This window comes from Gymnoscopelus microlampas (genome assembly GCF_963454915.1).
Source record: "Gymnoscopelus microlampas genome assembly, chromosome: 22".
In the NCBI taxonomy this organism is placed as follows: domain Eukaryota; kingdom Metazoa; phylum Chordata; class Actinopteri; order Myctophiformes; family Myctophidae; genus Gymnoscopelus; species Gymnoscopelus microlampas.
Window position 1 is genome coordinate 2,009,323 of NC_139959.1, and position 18,742 is coordinate 2,028,064.

General features: G+C 41.6%; 1 protein-coding gene across 1 annotated transcript; it reads left to right on the forward strand.

The window, feature by feature from the left end:
* Positions 1–507: 507 nt before the first annotated feature.
* On the forward strand, positions 508–18,392 carry hnf4g (hepatocyte nuclear factor 4, gamma; the record flags this gene model as incomplete). Its single annotated transcript, XM_084048720.1, has 11 exons — positions 508–637; positions 6,057–6,222; positions 7,864–7,958; positions 9,459–9,565; positions 10,227–10,376; positions 10,865–10,952; positions 11,666–11,818; positions 14,566–14,615; positions 15,220–15,406; positions 16,982–17,104; positions 18,256–18,392. The coding sequence occupies 11 exons, from the start codon at positions 508–510 to the stop codon at positions 18,390–18,392; spliced, it is 1,386 nt and encodes a 461-aa protein (XP_083904846.1).
* Positions 18,393–18,742: the final 350 nt, after the last annotated feature.

An 18,742-nucleotide genomic window follows, 5' to 3' on the forward strand; every position in this document is an offset into this window, starting at 1 on the left:
CACACACACACACACACACACACCCACACACACAGTGCCAACTATCCTTTAAACCTGACGAAAGCCTTGTCACGGAAGAGAGGGGGGGTAGAGAGAGAGAGACGGAACTTTATCTCCTCCTTCCTTCTGCGCTATCAGTCCATCACTGTGATAACACACACACACACACACACACACACACACACACACACACACACACACACACACACACACACACACACACACACACACACACACACACACACACACACACACACACACACACACACACACACACACACAGTAAGATCAAGTCATGTGCAACAAGGTGAGAAGTCTTGGCTCCGCCCCTCCACTTGTCCTTGGACCAATCGGACGGGGGTATTGATCACCTACACCTGAGATTACCTATACTCTGTAATGTCTGACAGAAGTGCATGAGACACAGAGAGAGAGAAAGAGAGAGAGAGACTGTGAGACACAGAGAGAGAGATTGAGAAGGCTTTGGAGAGGAGTGCTAACAGAGGAATGAGGTATCCTGCCGCTGCTCAGAGTAAACCTCTGCTAGACATGGAAGTAACCAACTACTACGAGGGCCTGGACCCCTCCTACAGCACCCTGGGCTTTGAGAACGCAGAGGTCCTCTACGGAGGAGGAGGTGAGTGATGGATGGGTGCTCACTGCTTATTATTATCATCACAGCCATTCTCAACCTGTGGGTGGGCCGCGCTATGAGCTTGTAAATCCGCTGTTTTTGAATAGCCAAAGAAATCTTAAAATGACACAGATGCGTTCCCGGATTGAAAGGGTTAACAAACCTACTGTACCACTACTGTCTCAGGCGGGTCATCCCGGAGTTGGGCTAGAGGTCAGAGGTCATATACTAGTTTGTTGTTATTTTTAGAAACATGAGGCCTGTTTCATGTTAGAACTCTTAGTACACATTGAATAACGTTGCTGTTGCGCCGAAACCTTGTGTCTCCATATTTCAACTATTTGTTTGTAAATGAATGAATGAATGAATGCCCTGTGTTGTTGTATAAAAGTGTTGCACTAACATAGCGAAAATAGACCATTTTGAAAGTATTGGTTAAAGTGGTTTAACGTGTGTGTGTGTGTGTGGGTGTAATAAACATTGAACCTGAACCAATGAAAAGTATTAACAAGAGCTTGTGACAAAATAATAACTACATTGTACAGTATTCATTGGAACGCAGATTATTTTTTACATATCGTTAGCCTCATAGCATAATTGCCTAAGTCACTTTTTGGTCAAATTGACATTTTTGCCTAGCTCTAATCTCCTAACACTGCTGCATCATTGTGCCTTATTGCCTACACTGTATGTCCTTAGCCAATCAGAACGCTTGTTACAATCCAAAATGACTTAAGCAGAAAGTGCTTTTAAGTCAACTTTTTGACTAGAAAATACGTTTGAATGTAACAAGCATTGTGATAGGCTGAGAACATTGGCAACCAGGCAGAATGAATCAGCGGTGTTAGGAGAGTTGAGTTACGCAGATATAAATAAAAGCAGATGAACATGACTTAGGAAAAATGAGTTTTTTTTTACTCATGATTGCATAGGTCACCTAGGTGACTTAGGCAGAAAATTATTATTTTTTTCTTCTTTCCTGAAAACCTTAAAAATATGACTTAGGCAATTATGCTATGAGGCTAACGATATCCTGAAAAAAGTAACGGTTTTGAACACACAAGGTTTCTTCCTGACAGTGACAACAATATGTGCAGAGGAAGGGTCTGCATGGTTCAGCTGTGTTGCAGTTGATTGGGTGTAAGATGGAAGGACTGTAAATAAATAAATACAACTATTTCTGCTCATCATGGTACAGTACAACTCCTATAGGTTGTTTCTGAACTCTCTGCCGTGTTAAGTATAAGGTCTTTTTTTCTCTCTACAAAACTACGGTGTGCCTTGGATTCATGGAAGGACACTTTCTGCTTGTGTTTACCATGAGAGGATCAATTCCTCCTCATGTCCAGTGTTGGAACAAGTTCTCAGATGTTTTTACTTAAGTAAAAGTAGCAATACCACAATTTAAAATGCTGATGATGAATGCTGATTCTGGATACCTGCACGTATTGCAGATCCCTACACAGTAAAATCCTCAGCGGTAACTTTAACGGGTCCATTTGGTTGCATTTGACCAGTATTGGGCAGTAACAAGTTACTTTTAATATATTACTGTAATATTATTACCCAGTAACGAGTAGTGTAAGGTATTACTCTGCCAAAACACTAATATCATACCATATTACTATGTAAAAAAATATTACATATTACTCAGGTTTGGTTGGCTGCCTTTTGAAAACATTTCGTTTAAAAGGTCAAGAGAGATTGCTGCTTTATTTTATAGCCTTTTTGACTGATTGGTGACTCTTATTATTATTCCCAAAAAAATGATTCAGGTCTAAAAGGAGCTGGCTAAACAGATTGTGTAGTTGTACATCTTTTCCTTTTCTTTTGTAATATGCAGTATAATATGTAATATAATATATTACTCTTTATTACAAGTAATAGGAGTAATATGTAACATATTACTCTCCTGAGTAATATTGCCCAACACGGCATTTGACACTCTCAGAGTTAAATTAACACTCATGATTTCCAGTGCGACTCATTCTACTGATTAGGTTAACTGATGATAGAAAAGCTGTTATCTGTAGAAGACAGGATTGTAAGAGCATTTCTACAGCAGTATCTCAGTCTCATAAATAGATTGATATGGATGTGTAATGCCATTGGCTGTATTGGTTTAAGGCCTTCAGCTTAGATTTAGGGCTTTAGTTAAGCTTTATCAACATTATTATTTTTATCATCATAAACTATAGTGCATGCAATTAATTATCAATCGGCCGTGATTCAGGTAAATGATTGATCTCATAACAGCATGGCTATGCAGTGATACATCTCAGTGGAGGAAAGAGGTTGGGTGACAAACAAGCACTACAATGTTAAAGCTTATTTTAATGATTAAATCATTATTATAAAGGGAGTGGAAGTGACATTTTCTTGTTACAACATGTGTTAAATTGCTTTATCTTCTGATGGCAATCATTGCTAGAGAGTTTAGTTTAGTTTAGTAACACCGGTGTCTCCCCGTCTCTACAGCTCTTTAGTAAACGGAAAATAAATGTTCAGGTCAGGATAGTAATATCATCCAATGAAGAGAGAGACCTCATACAGGATAAACAAGTGCAATTGGAAGTGATGAAACAAAAAAGAACTGAGCAGACAAAACTGGAACCGGAACAAATACATTGTATCAGGGATTCTCTCTCCTGACTGGATGATAATCTCCATTTACTAAAGAGTTGAGACAGGGAGACCCCCTGTTACTGAAAAACTGTGAATATAAATGCACAGTATAGCAATGATTACTCTCAGAATAGCTTTAACTTTTCAACAACAAGAGAAATGGGGGGGTGACACGCAGCGAAGGTCGTCAGATGTTCTCAAACTTTTTTTGTGTCAAGGACCCCCAAATTGATATATATATGGCTGCGGACCCCACATTAAATGTTTTGTGCCAGGAACATTTTCAATATTTTTGAAAAATGTTAGCTGATGTACAAGCTCGCAGCGCAAGTGAGCTTGTACATCTGCTATTTTTGAGAATCACTTTTCAGAAAAACGTATGATGCTATATAAGCTATATATAGACATACAGATGCTTTCCCGGCTTTAATGGGTTAATGTATACTGCGTTATTTCCATTGATCCAAGCAAGGTGGAACACAATCAATCAATCGATCGATTGATTGATTGATTGATTGATCACGGCTGCCGTGTTAAGTGGTCAGATGGGTGGACCCGCGAACACTTTTGAGATTGTCAAGTGGGCCCGGAACTGGAAAATGGGAACCTCTGCTTTAAATAGTTATTAACAAGATGGATTTGCAGATAATGGTTCATAAATGTGTTTTTACAGTAGAGCAGGGAGATAGGGATCTTTCTGATGTGCTTGTGTCACTTGTAGCGCACGTGAACAAGACGGATACAGCTGGTAGAACATTGACTTTAACTCTCCTTGGCACGGAATGGGCGTGTGTGCGTGTGCGCGCGTGTGTGTGGGGGGTCTATAGGCTTGGTTCTCAACCACTCAACCCAGCTAAAATGATGGGGAGTTGGTAACCAAATGGACCCTTATAGATCTTTAACTCTTGAGAGTGTAAAATGAAACCAAATGGACCCTTACGGGTCCATTTGGTTTCATGTTACACTCTCAAGAGTTAATTCATTGTTCAACATCTGCATTACTTAATTAAAGAATGTTACGTTATTTCGATCAACGTTTGCCTGTTATCTCTCCTAATGGCACCACATCAATACATTACAGCATGTGGAATTGTGGGCAAAATCGTACGTTTTGGGATGTGTTGGATTTGACATTGTGGCGTGTCTACAGAGGCCATGATGTCGCATAATCATGTCCATGTGTGGAAATGTCTGGTTAGGGTGATCAGTTACACACAGGTCACAGACAATCCTATAGCAGAGTGTGATTGTCTCACACCTGTGAAGGGGTGGAGTATCTACAGTATCTATATAAGATCCTGATAGTATCATATCATTTCTGTATAAGACACTCTTGGTGAAGGTCCAGAGGGACCCAAACCTCAGTGTTTGAATAAACTTGATGCTGCTGAGCAAGAGCAGTGTGTGGGATTTTTCAGTTCTGTTATGGTCATTTGATACTGTTCAACGCACCTGCGTTAAGTGGATGTGCAAATATTTCCTTTGCAAAGTCAAGAACTGCAAAACAATATACAGTATGTGTCCCTGTACCCACATCTGAATATTGTTTTGAGCCAGGGATCCCCATACAAGAGTGAAACATTTCAACAACACAAATTAAGTCCATTGGTGGTGTTGGAATGTTCAAAATCTTTCAAGTTTTTCATACGTTGTGAGCTTGTAGATCTGCTATTTTCAAATAGCCGATGTGCTGTATTCAGCGTCGCGAGTTCATGTTGGCATGGAGGGCAGGAGGTTTATATGCTACGTTCACTCTCCCCGGACTCCCCCCATTCATTTGCTAACAAGCTAATTCCTTCATACTCCCACAAGTCAGTACGTTCAACCTCACGTCATTCTCATTCGCTACAAGCCAACTCACTCACGCCGTCATTCCCACAGCGGTTCATTTAAGCAGCCTCTGTTCTCTGTTCATTCTACATGTTTTGCGTCTCAGCTGGTGTACAGCTGTTGCTTTTCAAATTCCCTCCACCTCCCCGGCCTCCTCCCTGTGGCATTTAGTTCCTATTGTTAACACGTTGAGTGCCAAAAACGGTCCGGACCGTTTTTGAGAAGCTATGCGTTATGTACCATAAACGGTCCGGACCGATCATCATCCAAGAGTCTCTAAGAAGGAGAGGCCGGATGTGGATCCATGTCAAAAATGCTTCCGGTCGTCCGCTCCAATGTTAACTCCTTGACTAAAAGCTTAATATCTCTATCTATTTCTTTTTAAGGTGGTGGAAATGAGCCGTTTTCGATCGGCGATCACTCTGCAATGGAGGATCGCGTTAGAAATATTATTGTTCCAGGCGTTAGTCGGGACCCTCCGCCGTCTCGCACGCAGGCTTTGTTGTTTACATGCGCGTCCTCGTCGGGGCTTCTACAGCACGCAACATATCAGCGTAAGTGGATGGAAGATATGCTGGCACTAGATGTACCCTATTTTAATAAACCTCTGGCACACAATGTGTTAATAGGTTGATTCTGTGTATTGTACTGTGGTTCTATGGATTGTACTATGATTCTGTGTATTGTACTGTGGTTCTATGGATTGTACTATGATATGTGGTAGTTTAATTATGCATCGAAGGTTCAATGTAATGTTTATGTAAAACTGTATTTTATGCTCTGCTCTGGGGGGTTTCAGATCTGTAGTCCTGAAGTGAGTGTGTTAATAAGCATGTGCAGCAGTTGTATCTGGTTTGACTGTCATGTAACCTTCTTCTGATCAGTGTTTGGATCTATTATGTATTGCGTTTTTTGTGCAGATCCAAATAAAATAGTCAAAATGTGTGTGTGCGTGTGTACGTTGCAGACAGCATGCCTGCGGAGCCTGGTCTAGCGGGGACAGAGGGGGTCCACAGCCACTGTGCCATCTGTGGGGACAAGGCTACAGGCAAACACTACGGAGCCTCCAGCTGTGATGGCTGCAAGGGCTTCTTCAGGCGCTCCATACGCAAGAACCATGTCTACAACTGCAGGTATAGTACGCACATGCACACATATCACACAATAATTGCACTATTCAAGCATTTAAGCATGTATTACTGTATGTTTGCCAGCTCTGTGTTATGCTCTGGGATCTACCAAATACGTGTTCCATGTACTGTATGCACGCAGCAAGCAGAGTTCGCACACACACACACACACACACACACACACACACACACACACACACACACACACACACACACACACACACACACACACACACACACACACACACACACACACACACACACACACACACACACCTGGAGTACAACAAAACAGAGAACCCTCTGGTAGATAGGTAGGTACTAGGCAGAACATAAAAGGTTGTTTATGGTACTACAGAACGGAACAATGACATCAGACATTGATCAAATCAGACCAGCATAACAAGTATGAGCTGGGGTGGATGTTGGTTTAGAAAGAGCTTGAGGGTAACATACTGATATGGAACAATCCTAGTGACTATCTACATCACTGATTTACTCTTTAAAGTGATTGAGACGTGTATTGCGTGACATGAAGCAATACTAGCTGATACCCTTACAACTAAGATGTGCTCTCCTCAGTCACAGTGAGCTGTTTAACTTTAAGACCTGAGGCGATTCTTAAAAATGTTTTCTAAATCCTAACAGTTTTTTGAAAATAATCTAAAACATTTTTTTTCAAGATTTTAAAAAAAATAGCAGATCTACAAGCTCATAGCGCGGCACTCGCGGTGCCGCGCTATGAGCTTGTAGATCTGCTATTTTTGAATAGCCAAAGAAATCTAAAGTGACACAGATGCGTTCCAGGTCTTAAAGGGTTAAAATGCTGATCCCTTACCTCTCGCTGCACTGCCTATTGCATAAAAGTCAAGTGTCTGTTAATCAGAATCAGATGTATTTATTACTCTAATATAAGCTCCCCGCTAGTTGTACTGTAACTTGTATCAAAGATTGGATAGATATCTAACTTGATAACGTGAGTAGGAATTAAATGGAATTTAGAAAATGGCATTTTTACCTGTAGACTCAGACTCGACGGGCACCAGGATTCTGGATTTTATGTCAGTACTGACTGATATTGAGCATATAGCCAAGACGGAACCATGAGCAGATCACAATGGGAGGACGGAAACTGCTTTGTTTTTGTGGGGCCGGGGTTTAATGACTGCCAGGGTTTGGATTACTTCCCTCTCTCTTTCTATGCAAGAAAAATCTTTATAATTGTCACCAATCATTTCCACTCTATAACCTCATGGACACATATCCCATAGCCTGAACTCTGGGATTATGAATTCACCAAAATAACATTCTGTGGCCTACTGGCAGCATGCACAACATGACACCGATCCATCTAGTAGTTTATGAGATTAGCTGCAGACAGTCAGACAGACAGACATTATTGAAAGTATAAGTTCTGGATTCCCAGAACTCAGGTTTAGTACCTCCTGAGTAGGGCCTGAATTAGGTTGTGAGAACCTTGTGGCTGAAACCGATCTGTAGGGAACAACAGGCACGACACGGTTCACTTAGCTCTTGTAGTTGAAAAGAGCAATGTCACCATGCATACTGTACTGTACTGTATTCCATGTACAGGTTCAGCATAGTATGGCGCCATAATGTGTGTACTGTATATTCCATGCACAGGTTCAGCAGACAGTGTGTTGTGGATAAAGACAAAAGGAACCAGTGTCGATTCTGCCGGCTCAACAAATGCTTCAGGGCGGGTATGAAAAAAGAAGGTAAGAACACCTCACTCACTGCAAACTCTGATTCAACTAGTCTGAGAGTGTAGAAATGTACCAAACATTTACCCTCGCTGGCTTAAATCAACATACACTCATGAGGATCTTGCAGTGCACCTTTTCTTTCCTCAAGAGAATAAAAAAGCATGTTTCCACATGTTTAATGCAGATCAAATGTGGTTATAACTGGTTATAAATGGCACTAAGGAATTATTTCTTATGGCCATAAATAGTTTTAAAAACAGGCAACAATCTTGACATAAAGAAGGTTCTTGTACTTAAATGTCAACCAATACATTGATGGTCTTTGCATTATAGTATTGTATGGAGTCTCTACTTTAGATGCATTTATATTTTTTCCCCCTCAAGAATCAAGAAAATCAAGAATCAACTTTCTTGTCACATCACAGGTTTACAGGTGTAAACAAGTGGGTGAAAGCAAGCTCCATAACCTTTTGCACCCGTTTCCTTTCTTGCTACGACGGACAGTAAATGAAACCAAACAGAGGCTGACAGTAATAGAGAGCTTATTAAACACAAACACTCATCCAAAATGGCTGCTGAAGAAAAGGCTGCCACACAGTTTGAGATGGGTGAAACAGAGTCATAAAATAGCTGCTGATTACGTAGGTCTGTGCACGTGCGCGCATGTGTGTGTGTGTGTGTGTGTGTGTGTGTGTGTGTGTGTGTGTGTGTGTGTGTGTGTGTGTGTGTGTGTGTGTGTTTATGAGGGTTATAACCTTGACGTGGTTTTTTTATGACAGCCAATCATGTGCTATTCAGACTTGTTGTTCTGGGTTGTGGCTGGTTAACGTTTGACTTCACACTCTCCTGCAGCCAACCTGTTTTCACCCTACTGAGCACTGCATCCCTTGTAGACTTAAACCCCATGTAACCACTTAAACCCTCTATTCTTATTAAAACAGACCTGAGTTGCAACTGTACTGTACCACAACGGATCGCAACACGATGCGTTGTGAGCTTGTAGCTCTGCTATTTCCTAATGTTCCCCCTAGAATATGGATGCTGGGGTTCAAGTGGTTACAAGCTCACAATGTGTTGCGGCACATTGTGCCCCAGAATAGGGATGCTCCCTTACTCATAGCTTCAATCTTAACTTTCGTCTTTCTCTGTCACAGTGTGCGTGCGTGCGTGCGTGCGTGCGTGCGTGCGTGCGTGTTGTTGTGAGGAGCTTACAAATGGCTGGCCTCTCCAAAAGGAGGGCCAAGCCACTAGCAAGGTTCTGCTCACTATCAGCTACTGCATTACAGGGACACGCTCAATTTGGAGGAGGCGTTGTTTCCTTTATCCATGATTTATGTCCGCTGTGTTCGACAAGTATGTCAACTATATTGTGTGTAACAATGTTCTGTCGTCTATACACTTTGTAACTGGCTGTTTTCCTATTGTCTGTTTATGTCCTTTGTACAAGGCATTCTAGTACTTCTGTTTACTGTATGTAGACATGTATAAATATTTCAAATGTGTGTTTTTCAGCCGTGCAGAATGAGCGGGATCGGATCAGCTCTCGCAGAAGCATCTCTGACTCACAAGACCTGCCTCCCATCACCGTCCTGGCCCAAGCAGAGTCACTGTCCCAACAGGTAGCCTCACTGTGTGTGTGTGTGTGTGTGTGTGTGTGTGTGTGTGTGTGTGTGTGTGTGTGTGTGTGTGTGTGTGTGTGTGTGTGTGTGTGCTTGTATTACTATACATTTGCTATTGATTTTTAAAGTTTTAGTAAGGGGTCGGAGAGGCTTATCGTCGGTATCAGCCGAGAATGAAGAGAATGCACTAGAACCCTAGGAGATGGAATGCTATCAGCTCCCAGCACCGAGGCCATGTTACTCATAACGCTGAGTTGACGGTGCCTGGGATCAAATACATGACCTTGTGATTCAAAGGCGAGGGATTTACCAACTGACCTCTCAAGTGCCTTTTTATGTCTTTTGTAAAGCACTTCTGTACTTAGTTGCGTGCTGGTGTCGTGCAAAAATAGCTGATCTATAAGCTCACAATGGGTCCCGCAGCGTTGAGCTTATACTGTACATCAGCTCTGTTCAGTGACCTTTTTTACTTTGGGTTTAAATGGCAAAGAAATGGCTTATACATTTCTGTCTTAAAACGTTGATGTGCTCATATGTATAGTAATACCAACGTGTGCAGTATGTCCACTGCACACCAACAGCTTGCAACTCAAGAAACTCTCACTTTGTCACATACATATGGATCACTTACGTCATTACCTCTCTCTCTCTCTCCCTCCAGATCAACAGTGCAGTCAGTATATCAGACACGTCAGACCAGAAGTCGGCCACGGTGACAGATGTGTGTGACTCCATGCGGCAGCAGCTGCTGGTGTTGGTGGAATGGGCCAAGTACATCCCTGCCTTTGGAGAGCTGCCTCTGGATGACCAGGTAAAACAACCTTAACTCTGACAGTGTACACTACCAGATTCTGTGAGAGAAACAAGCAACCAGGTCTAGGAAAACAAGCCCAAGAGCAGCAACTATGGGCCATATCAGCAGTTTAAACATATGCATCGGCTATTTGAAAATAGCAGATCTACAAGCTCACAACGCGTCGCAATGCAACGCGTTGTGAGCTTGTAGATCTGCTATATTCAAATAAAAACTTTGGGGAGAAATTATAATAAGCAGACCTGGCAACACTACACTACACATGGAAACAAATGATTGCCTTTTATGCTTTTAGATGAGTGTTAATTAGGGTGACACTGCTATTATCACGGAAAATACAGGCACAAATATATGATGACAAAATTATGTTTGGCTGCTATTGTTGTAATGCACGTCCTGAACTACAGTCACTAATCTGGCTGTGTGTGTGTGTGTGTGTGCATGTGCATGTGCATGTGCATGTGCGTGTGTGTGTGTGTGTTCAGGTCAGCCTGCTCAGGGCTCATGCAGGTGAGCACCTTTTGCTCGGGGTTGCCAAGAGGTCGATGCCATATAAGGACTTCCTGGTTCTAGGTAAGAACTGACCAATGACAGCCCCCTCATGCATTAGAAGGACAACATCAGTCACCAGAAGCATGCAGGGACATGACAGTGTTTTCAATGAGTCTAACATGGTTAACATGGAGTTTGAAGTTCAATAGCTTCTAGGAGGGGTGTCTCTTATTAAATGAATACCAGACATGTACATATTGAATCAAGCAACTTAAAAACTGTCTGGGCTGCACACAAAAAACAGAGTGGAAGTTAACATAATCACAGCAGTGTTTTAAAGTGAAATGCTCCTATAAGTAAAGACCGGATTACTTGTTGCACCTCTGCCACCCATGCACCGCCCGCGATTCTTTAAAAAAAATCTAAATCCTAACAGTTTTTTGAAGAAAATATAAAAAATATGTTTTCACGATTTTTGAATAGCCAAAGAAATATAAAGTGACACAGATGCATTCCAGGTCTTAATGGGTTAATTAAACGTGTGATGTATTTATACATGGACCAGGCCTCCCAAGATAAATATTCAATGTACCAACTGCTACTTGTAATTATAACAAACGTTGGGTACAGATGTAGACGACTTGTGGATTCAAATAAAGCATTACAATGTGTGTGTGTGTGTGTGTGTGTGTGTGTGTGTGTGTGTGTGTGTGTGTGTGTGTGTGTGTGTGTGTGTGTGTGTGTGTGTGTGTGTGTGTGTGTGTGTGTGTGTGTGTGTGTGTGTGTTTGCGCAGGTAATGGCTGTGTGATCCAGAGGAACAGCCCAGAGCCAGAGATCAGCAGGGTGGCTACGCGGGTGCTGGATGAGCTGGTCCAACCCTTCCAGGACATCCAGATCGATAGCAATGAGTACGCAGCGCTCAAGGCTATCGTCTTCTTTGACCCCGGTAATGACAAACACACAGCCTGATAACATTACACTGTAACCAGCCAGCCACTAGCTACATGCTGCAGCTAAATGGCTAATGTTGTAGCCAATGGTTTGTCAGTGCCTGCTAGTCTAGTTTAGCTTAGTGTATTAATACAATGTATACAAAAAAACCTACATATCAAAATAAGAAATGACTGTGCAATAAAAGGAAGGACGCCTATAGGCTTATTCAGGAATTCTTTCCTTAATGGAAGAGTTAGTTAAAAAAAGACTTTATGTTCAATAAGAACAAAACAAAAGCATTGGATCTTGCAAAAATATCAGCGGCACATAAAGAAGTAAACCTGCATAGAAACAGAAAGACAAAAAAAAAAAAAAGTGGAGGGAAAAAAGCGAGAAGAAAAGAAAAGAAAAGGCAATAATAAATAAGTAGTAAGTAGAGTAAGAATTACATATTAGTAGTTAATCCGATAAATTGCTGTCGATGAGACATTTTTAAATGTATGGTTTACTGACAATTGGAAAGGAAGGGGATGACTTTAGTGATACAGTCAGGGGCGTAGCCACGGGTGGGCATAGGTAGGCCTGGGCCCACCCACCTGGCTGTTGTGCCCACCCCAAAAAAAAAAGAAGAAAAAGTAGTTTGATTTTATTTTTCTGCTTGTGAACTGTGCCTGTGCTCTGTGAGTGGAGGCGGACTGCGGACGCGCGGAGGAGGCGGACAACGGGGCATTATTTGCGACCTGTCAATATTTTCATGAAAATGAAGGCAAAAATAAGAATTAAATAACATAATAAACCCGCAAAAGACCCGCAAATTGCGCAAAAAAGTAAGATTTTAACCGATAATAACCGAAAAAAATCGCGCGCGCATGGCACTCATCCCCATGCCCAGCTGCTGCCAGCTTTCTGGCTACGCCACTGGATACAGTATGTCTAGAGAGTTCCACAACTGGGCCTGTTATTTTTGATGAACATTGTAGTACAGAATTTTTTTTTTACTTGTCGAGTAAGAGTGAGTTAACAATGCAAAGTTATAATTCCATCATAGCAGATATATTCAGATTTAAGAGATAATTTTCCTGGTAGGACATTCTAGCGTATCCCCCATGTCACAGTTTCTGACTGAGCTTTAACTTGAAGTTTGGTCAAATTCACTTATACAATCAATCAATATGTTTCTGAATGGACCTCAACTGAATAAACATGAATCACTCAGTACACAGGTATTTATGTCAGCCTGTGTGTCAGAGTATGGCTCTTTGTCTGGTCTAGTTATACAGATTAAATTAAACTGTCTCTCGCCCACATGACATCACCATACTTTAACATTATTTCCTGCACATGAACAAACCTGATTTGAATGGAGGAGTCAATCATTGACACACTTTATAACACCGTGTGTTCCCTATAAGCACGCTGCTGTTACTGCACACATCAAGATCTAAGCTGCACAGCCAGCAAAACAAGCTATTTCCCTGTTGATAAGGAGCCTTTTTGTCAGTGATAAGTGATTAACTCATTAAAAGAGCTCAAGATGATGAAAGTGGGGGAGAAGTGAGACGAAACAAACAAACAAACAAACAAAAGTAAGCGTTGCTACAGGAGACAATCAAAGGCACAAAACAGTCAAAGTAGATACTAGAAAAGTTAATCACATGGACCCTAGCATCCCTATTCCTCTATAACATTCAGCACAAATAGCAGATTTACAAGTGGAAGTTGTAGCTTGTAGATTGGGTTTTAATGGTTAAAATAAATATAGAAACAAACAGATAAAACTGAGTAGAAACAAACCCAATAGCCTACCGTTTTTTCAAGATACATTTTCCAAGATACATTTTCCCCATTACCTATCCTATTGGATGACAAGGGTTGATGACATAAATTGTAAATTGTCTACCCTGTCCTTGATTATATCTCTCATCCTCCTTGTATCTCAGTCTTCCATATCTCTCTTTTTCAACCTCCATAGCTTATTATTACTTTTTAAGAATATTATTTGTGCTTTATTACTGATAGTGACAGTGAGAGGGAGACAGGGAATGAGCAGCAAAGAGACTCGAGTGATTCGGGTCACATTCGAACGCGGGTCAGCTGCTGGAAGGACTATAGCAGAGGTTGTCAAACTTTGGAGTCATAGCATAGCCTGTGAATGTGTTTTTGTTTTTAATAAAGTTTCTGGCAACAGCTACAGTATAGGCTTTACTGTATGCGTCCATTTAAAAATATGTACAGAAACACTAGCTTTTAAACAAAGTCAATAAGACACAATATCAGCAGGAATCACAGCGTTGTACATTTATTTTCTACCAAATATTCATATTCAAGGCTACCAATGTACGCTTTAGTTTTAAATACGCTTCATTTCAACTTTGAAATTGCACTATAAATGAAGTGTAGGTCAACAAAACTGGTATATTAAAAAAAAGGTTTTTAGCCTTATTTGTGTGGTATGGACTCTTACCAGGTATACCACCTGGGGGCGCCCTCTCCACAGCTTATTATGAGCACAATACCCTTTCCCATTTCATATGACCTGTCCCACCTTCCCTCCTCCTCCTCTGCCCAAATCTCTTCATTTTGCCGTGATTCCCCAGTTTGATCATAAATTATTATTGCTTCAAATCCCACTCATATCCTCAAATTCCATCTCCCATTCTTCCCCTTCCTTGGTTTCCATCATCACTCCCTGATCTATATCTCCTGCCTCCATCCATCCATCCCCCTGCGTGTGACCCCTCCACCTCTGGCCTCCCTCAGATGCCAAGTCCCTGAGGGACCCGTCCAAGATCAAGGCCATGCGCCTGCAGGTGAGTCAGCTGTTGAACCCTCACAGGCAGGCTTACTTTAAAGCTGTGCCTCTCTTCTATATTAATGTTTCCATTAGTGGACCCTTTGGAGCAACTGCTCGAGTTAATAGTATACTCTAGCCTGACTTTCGAACAAGGATCAAAGACATCCATTTCTAACAATCATTTCAAACTGTCTAACCTGCAATATTATTACAATTATTATTGTTATTATTACTGCTCATCCAATTTGCTTTCCTGCAATACATTATCGATCTAGGATGCCAAACATACAGTAATGACATTTCCACATGGGAAATGTTTTTTTGTTCAGTAGCTAGTCTACACTTGAAAGAGAATTAAATGAACTGCTTAAACCCTATAGTTGACCAGGGTACCCCCAGAGCTCTATACTAGGTCCGCTAGTATTTGCAATTTCCTATGTACACAAAATATCTTTGCCGAAAACAGCTGATCTACAAGCTCAAAACATGTCACAATGTGTTGTAAGCACATGTTGTAAAGGAATATTTGGCCCAGAATATGGACACTAGAGATCATTTGGTTAAACCAATTTGAGACCGAATCTGAGCCATGTGTGTGCGTGTGCATTGTGTGCGTGCAGGTGCAGATGAGCCTGGAGGACTACATCAATGACCGCCAGTATGACTCTCGGGGTCGTTTTGGAGAGCTGCTGCTGCTGCTCCCCACACTGCAGAGCATCACCTGGCAGATGATAGAACAACTGCACTTCATCAAGCTGTGTGGCCTGGCCAAGATAGACAACCTGCTGCAAGAGATGCTGCTGGGAGGTAACTCATTAAGATAGCTAAACACAATGTTACACAACCTGCTGCGTGAGATGCTGCTGGGAGGTAACGCATTAAGATAGCTAAACACAATGCTACACAACCTGTTGCATGAGAGATGATGCTGGAGGTAATGCATTAAGATAGATAAACACAATGCTACACAACTTTCTGCATGAAATGCTGCTGGGAGGTAACACATTAAGATAGCTAAACACAATGCTACACAACCTGCTGCAAGAGATGCTGCTGGGAGGTAACACATCAAACAATAATAAAAACATGATTAATGATTAACATACTGATGATTACACTTGACAATTTTATATGGTAAAATGGTTGAAATTTCAGTTCCTTAGTTTATTTGTTTTTCTCAGTTCTCTGTCTGCTGGAAATGTCTAGCCAAATGATTTGTGGTTTGTCCGCAAGTGTCTTTCCAAGTTCTCTTTCTTCACCATCACTGGGCAGTTCTCCCTGATGAGACAAATACTTAGAATTCTGATGACATAGCAGTTCTATGTATGGTACACAAATACATATGGCTGAGATTTCCGTTCCTTACTTATTTTTCTCAGTTCTCTGTCTGAATTTCAATTCCTTTTCAATTTCAATTTCTAGACAAATGATTTGTTGTTTGTCAGAAAGTGTCTTTCCAAGTTCCCTTTCTTCACTATCACTGCATAGTTGTTGCAATTCATGTCTTTTGTCTCATAACATCTGTTCCCAAACTCATACTGATGTCTTGTCTCATTAGCTCACAAGAGCTTGTAGATCTGCTATTTTCAAAAGATTTGTATACATTTTGAAAACTTGGGGACATTCTGCTAATGAGTACTTTTACTTTTGTTACTTTAAGTGTATTTTGATGCCAATACTTTTGTACTAACTCAAGTCATTTTTTAATACAGGACTTTTACTTGTAGTAATTTTGAGTCAATTTTCTACATTGTGGTATTGATACTGTTACTTAAGTAAATAATTTTAGTACTTCTTACACCACTGCCAACAGTGATAACATGTCAACTGATAAGAGGCACACTGGTAACTGGTGACAGAGGATTGGTGTGTCAGTAAATATTAACCTTGGAGAGATATAAATATTAACCTTAGGATAGATACATATTTCCAAACATGCTCAACTGGAGCAAAGCAGGCAAGCTGTTAATCAACAGCAGATTATCTATACATTAATTTGACACTATCACATGTTTGTCTTGTGTGAACACATTCCCTTGCAATAACATTTGGGCTTGATTTGTAATAAATAAATAAAAAACGGAGATGGTGCATTTTTTTTAAGCCTTACATATACTTTGTTCCAAAAACAGCAAACATGGCAGATCTACAAGCTCACAATGTGTCGCATTGTGTCACATTGTGAGTTTGTAGATCTGCAATTTGGGGTATTAAAAAAGGAAAGACATTTTGGAAAGGTTCAAAATTTGCCTGAAGGAGACAATGAGACGTGAGACATTTTGTACAAAATGGACCCAAAAGGGTCTATTTAAAATATGATTGTGCCTTTATTGTTCCAGTGTGTTTGTACTAATCGGGGGTGTGGTTATGTTTCTCATCCAGGTCTGTCCACAGACCCCCCTCACCTCCCCCACCCATCTCACACCCAGCTGGCACAGGACCCCCTGACCGGGCACACGCTGCTGATCAGCGCCATGCCCCTTCCACCCCACACCATGCAGATAGGTAAGACACGCCCCCAGGGCTTTTTTTATGTTTTCCTTTTAGCATAGCTTGTTAAAGGTAGGGTAAGGGATATTTTGGTGTTTTTATTAAAAGTTTACAGCACTGTATTCTGATTGTAATCATTGCTATAGAGTAGTTCAGTAACAGTCGATCTCCCTGTCTCTCCAGCTCTAACAGAAAATGAAATTTCAGGTGGGTTGCAAACGCTCAGCCAATCAGGAGAGAGTACCCATTTATCAGCTTAAAGGGGAATTTTGGACCACGGGTTTCTCTGAGATCTGACGTTCATAGTGACAGTGCACTATGCAAAAAAAGGAAAGAAAGGTAAGTCTCGTCTAGACGAGATTGAAATCTCGAGATTTCAATCTCGTCTAGACGAGACTTACCTTTTTCTTCTTCTTTTTTTCCCCGGTTGCATAGGCGTGATAGTGATATGCAACTGCTTTCTGCCAAGACCCGCCCCAGACCCGGAAAAGTCGCGCTGTGATTGGCCAGTGGTCACTTTGAGTGACCGTTGGGGCAAACGCAGTCCCCACAACATCCATTTACTATTCTGTCCCTATCGGTACATAACTCGAACGGCGCTGAGTCGAATCAGCAGACCATCGGCTGGTCGTCGCGGGCACTCGCGCCTGGAGGCGCTCGGGCGCGACTTCCTCAGCCTCAAGGTCTGCTGATTCGGCGCGCCTCCGTCATGGTCCAAAACTATACTTTATTAGCCAAAAAAAAGTTGTCCGCGGTTGTCGGAAAAAGAGTGCCCCTAGCGAGACTCGATCTCGAGCCTCTGAGTCGGCAGGCTAACGCTTAGTGAGGCACGCCACGAGACCAGACGTAATTTTAGGGTTTTGGTCTGTATTAGACTGTAAATGCCCCCACCGTCTCCTTTGGGGGCGGAGTCGTTTTTGTATTCAGCCAATAGCAGGGCGTTTGGCAGAAAGCAGTTGCATTTCACTATTACGCGTTGCATAGTGATCTGTCAATATGAACGTCAGATCTCACCGAAAAAACGAAACAAAAAAAGCTATTCAAATACGTGATCTAACGCAAGGCCTATCCGCGCACGTTTTAAGCTGTGGCGGACCCGGGATGGAGTTATGACATTTTTCTACTGTATGGGGTCTAACTCTTCTGTCATGTGTTGTGTTGTGCAGCGTCTCCGGACACCCCCATCCCATCTCCTCCCCAGGGTCCTACTGCCCAGACTCCGGAGATGTACAAAGCCTTCCCTCCTCATCCTCCCGTTTCCGCATCCGCTAGCCCCTCCCCCCCTACCCAGACGCAACTCTGAACTCCCACCACCATGTTTAGGTGAACAAATGAAGCTTCTTTCATTTGTTCACCCATGCGTGCATGATATCTACTTACAAGTACTACTACTACTACTACAATAACAGTGAATGTGTCAACACAATACCACAGGTTGTCAGAAGGTATGTTTATTTTCAACCCCAAATAATTGGCAAAACACTAAGATGATTTTTATGATAATATAAAAATTAAAAAAAAAGGAAAAAAATGTATACTATGTTAGTTCCATTGATCCAAGCTGGAACACAATTGATTGATTGAACATACCACACTCTGAAGATGCACGCAGCCCAATAACCAACCAAAGCTTTAGAAAAAGGTTGAGAACCA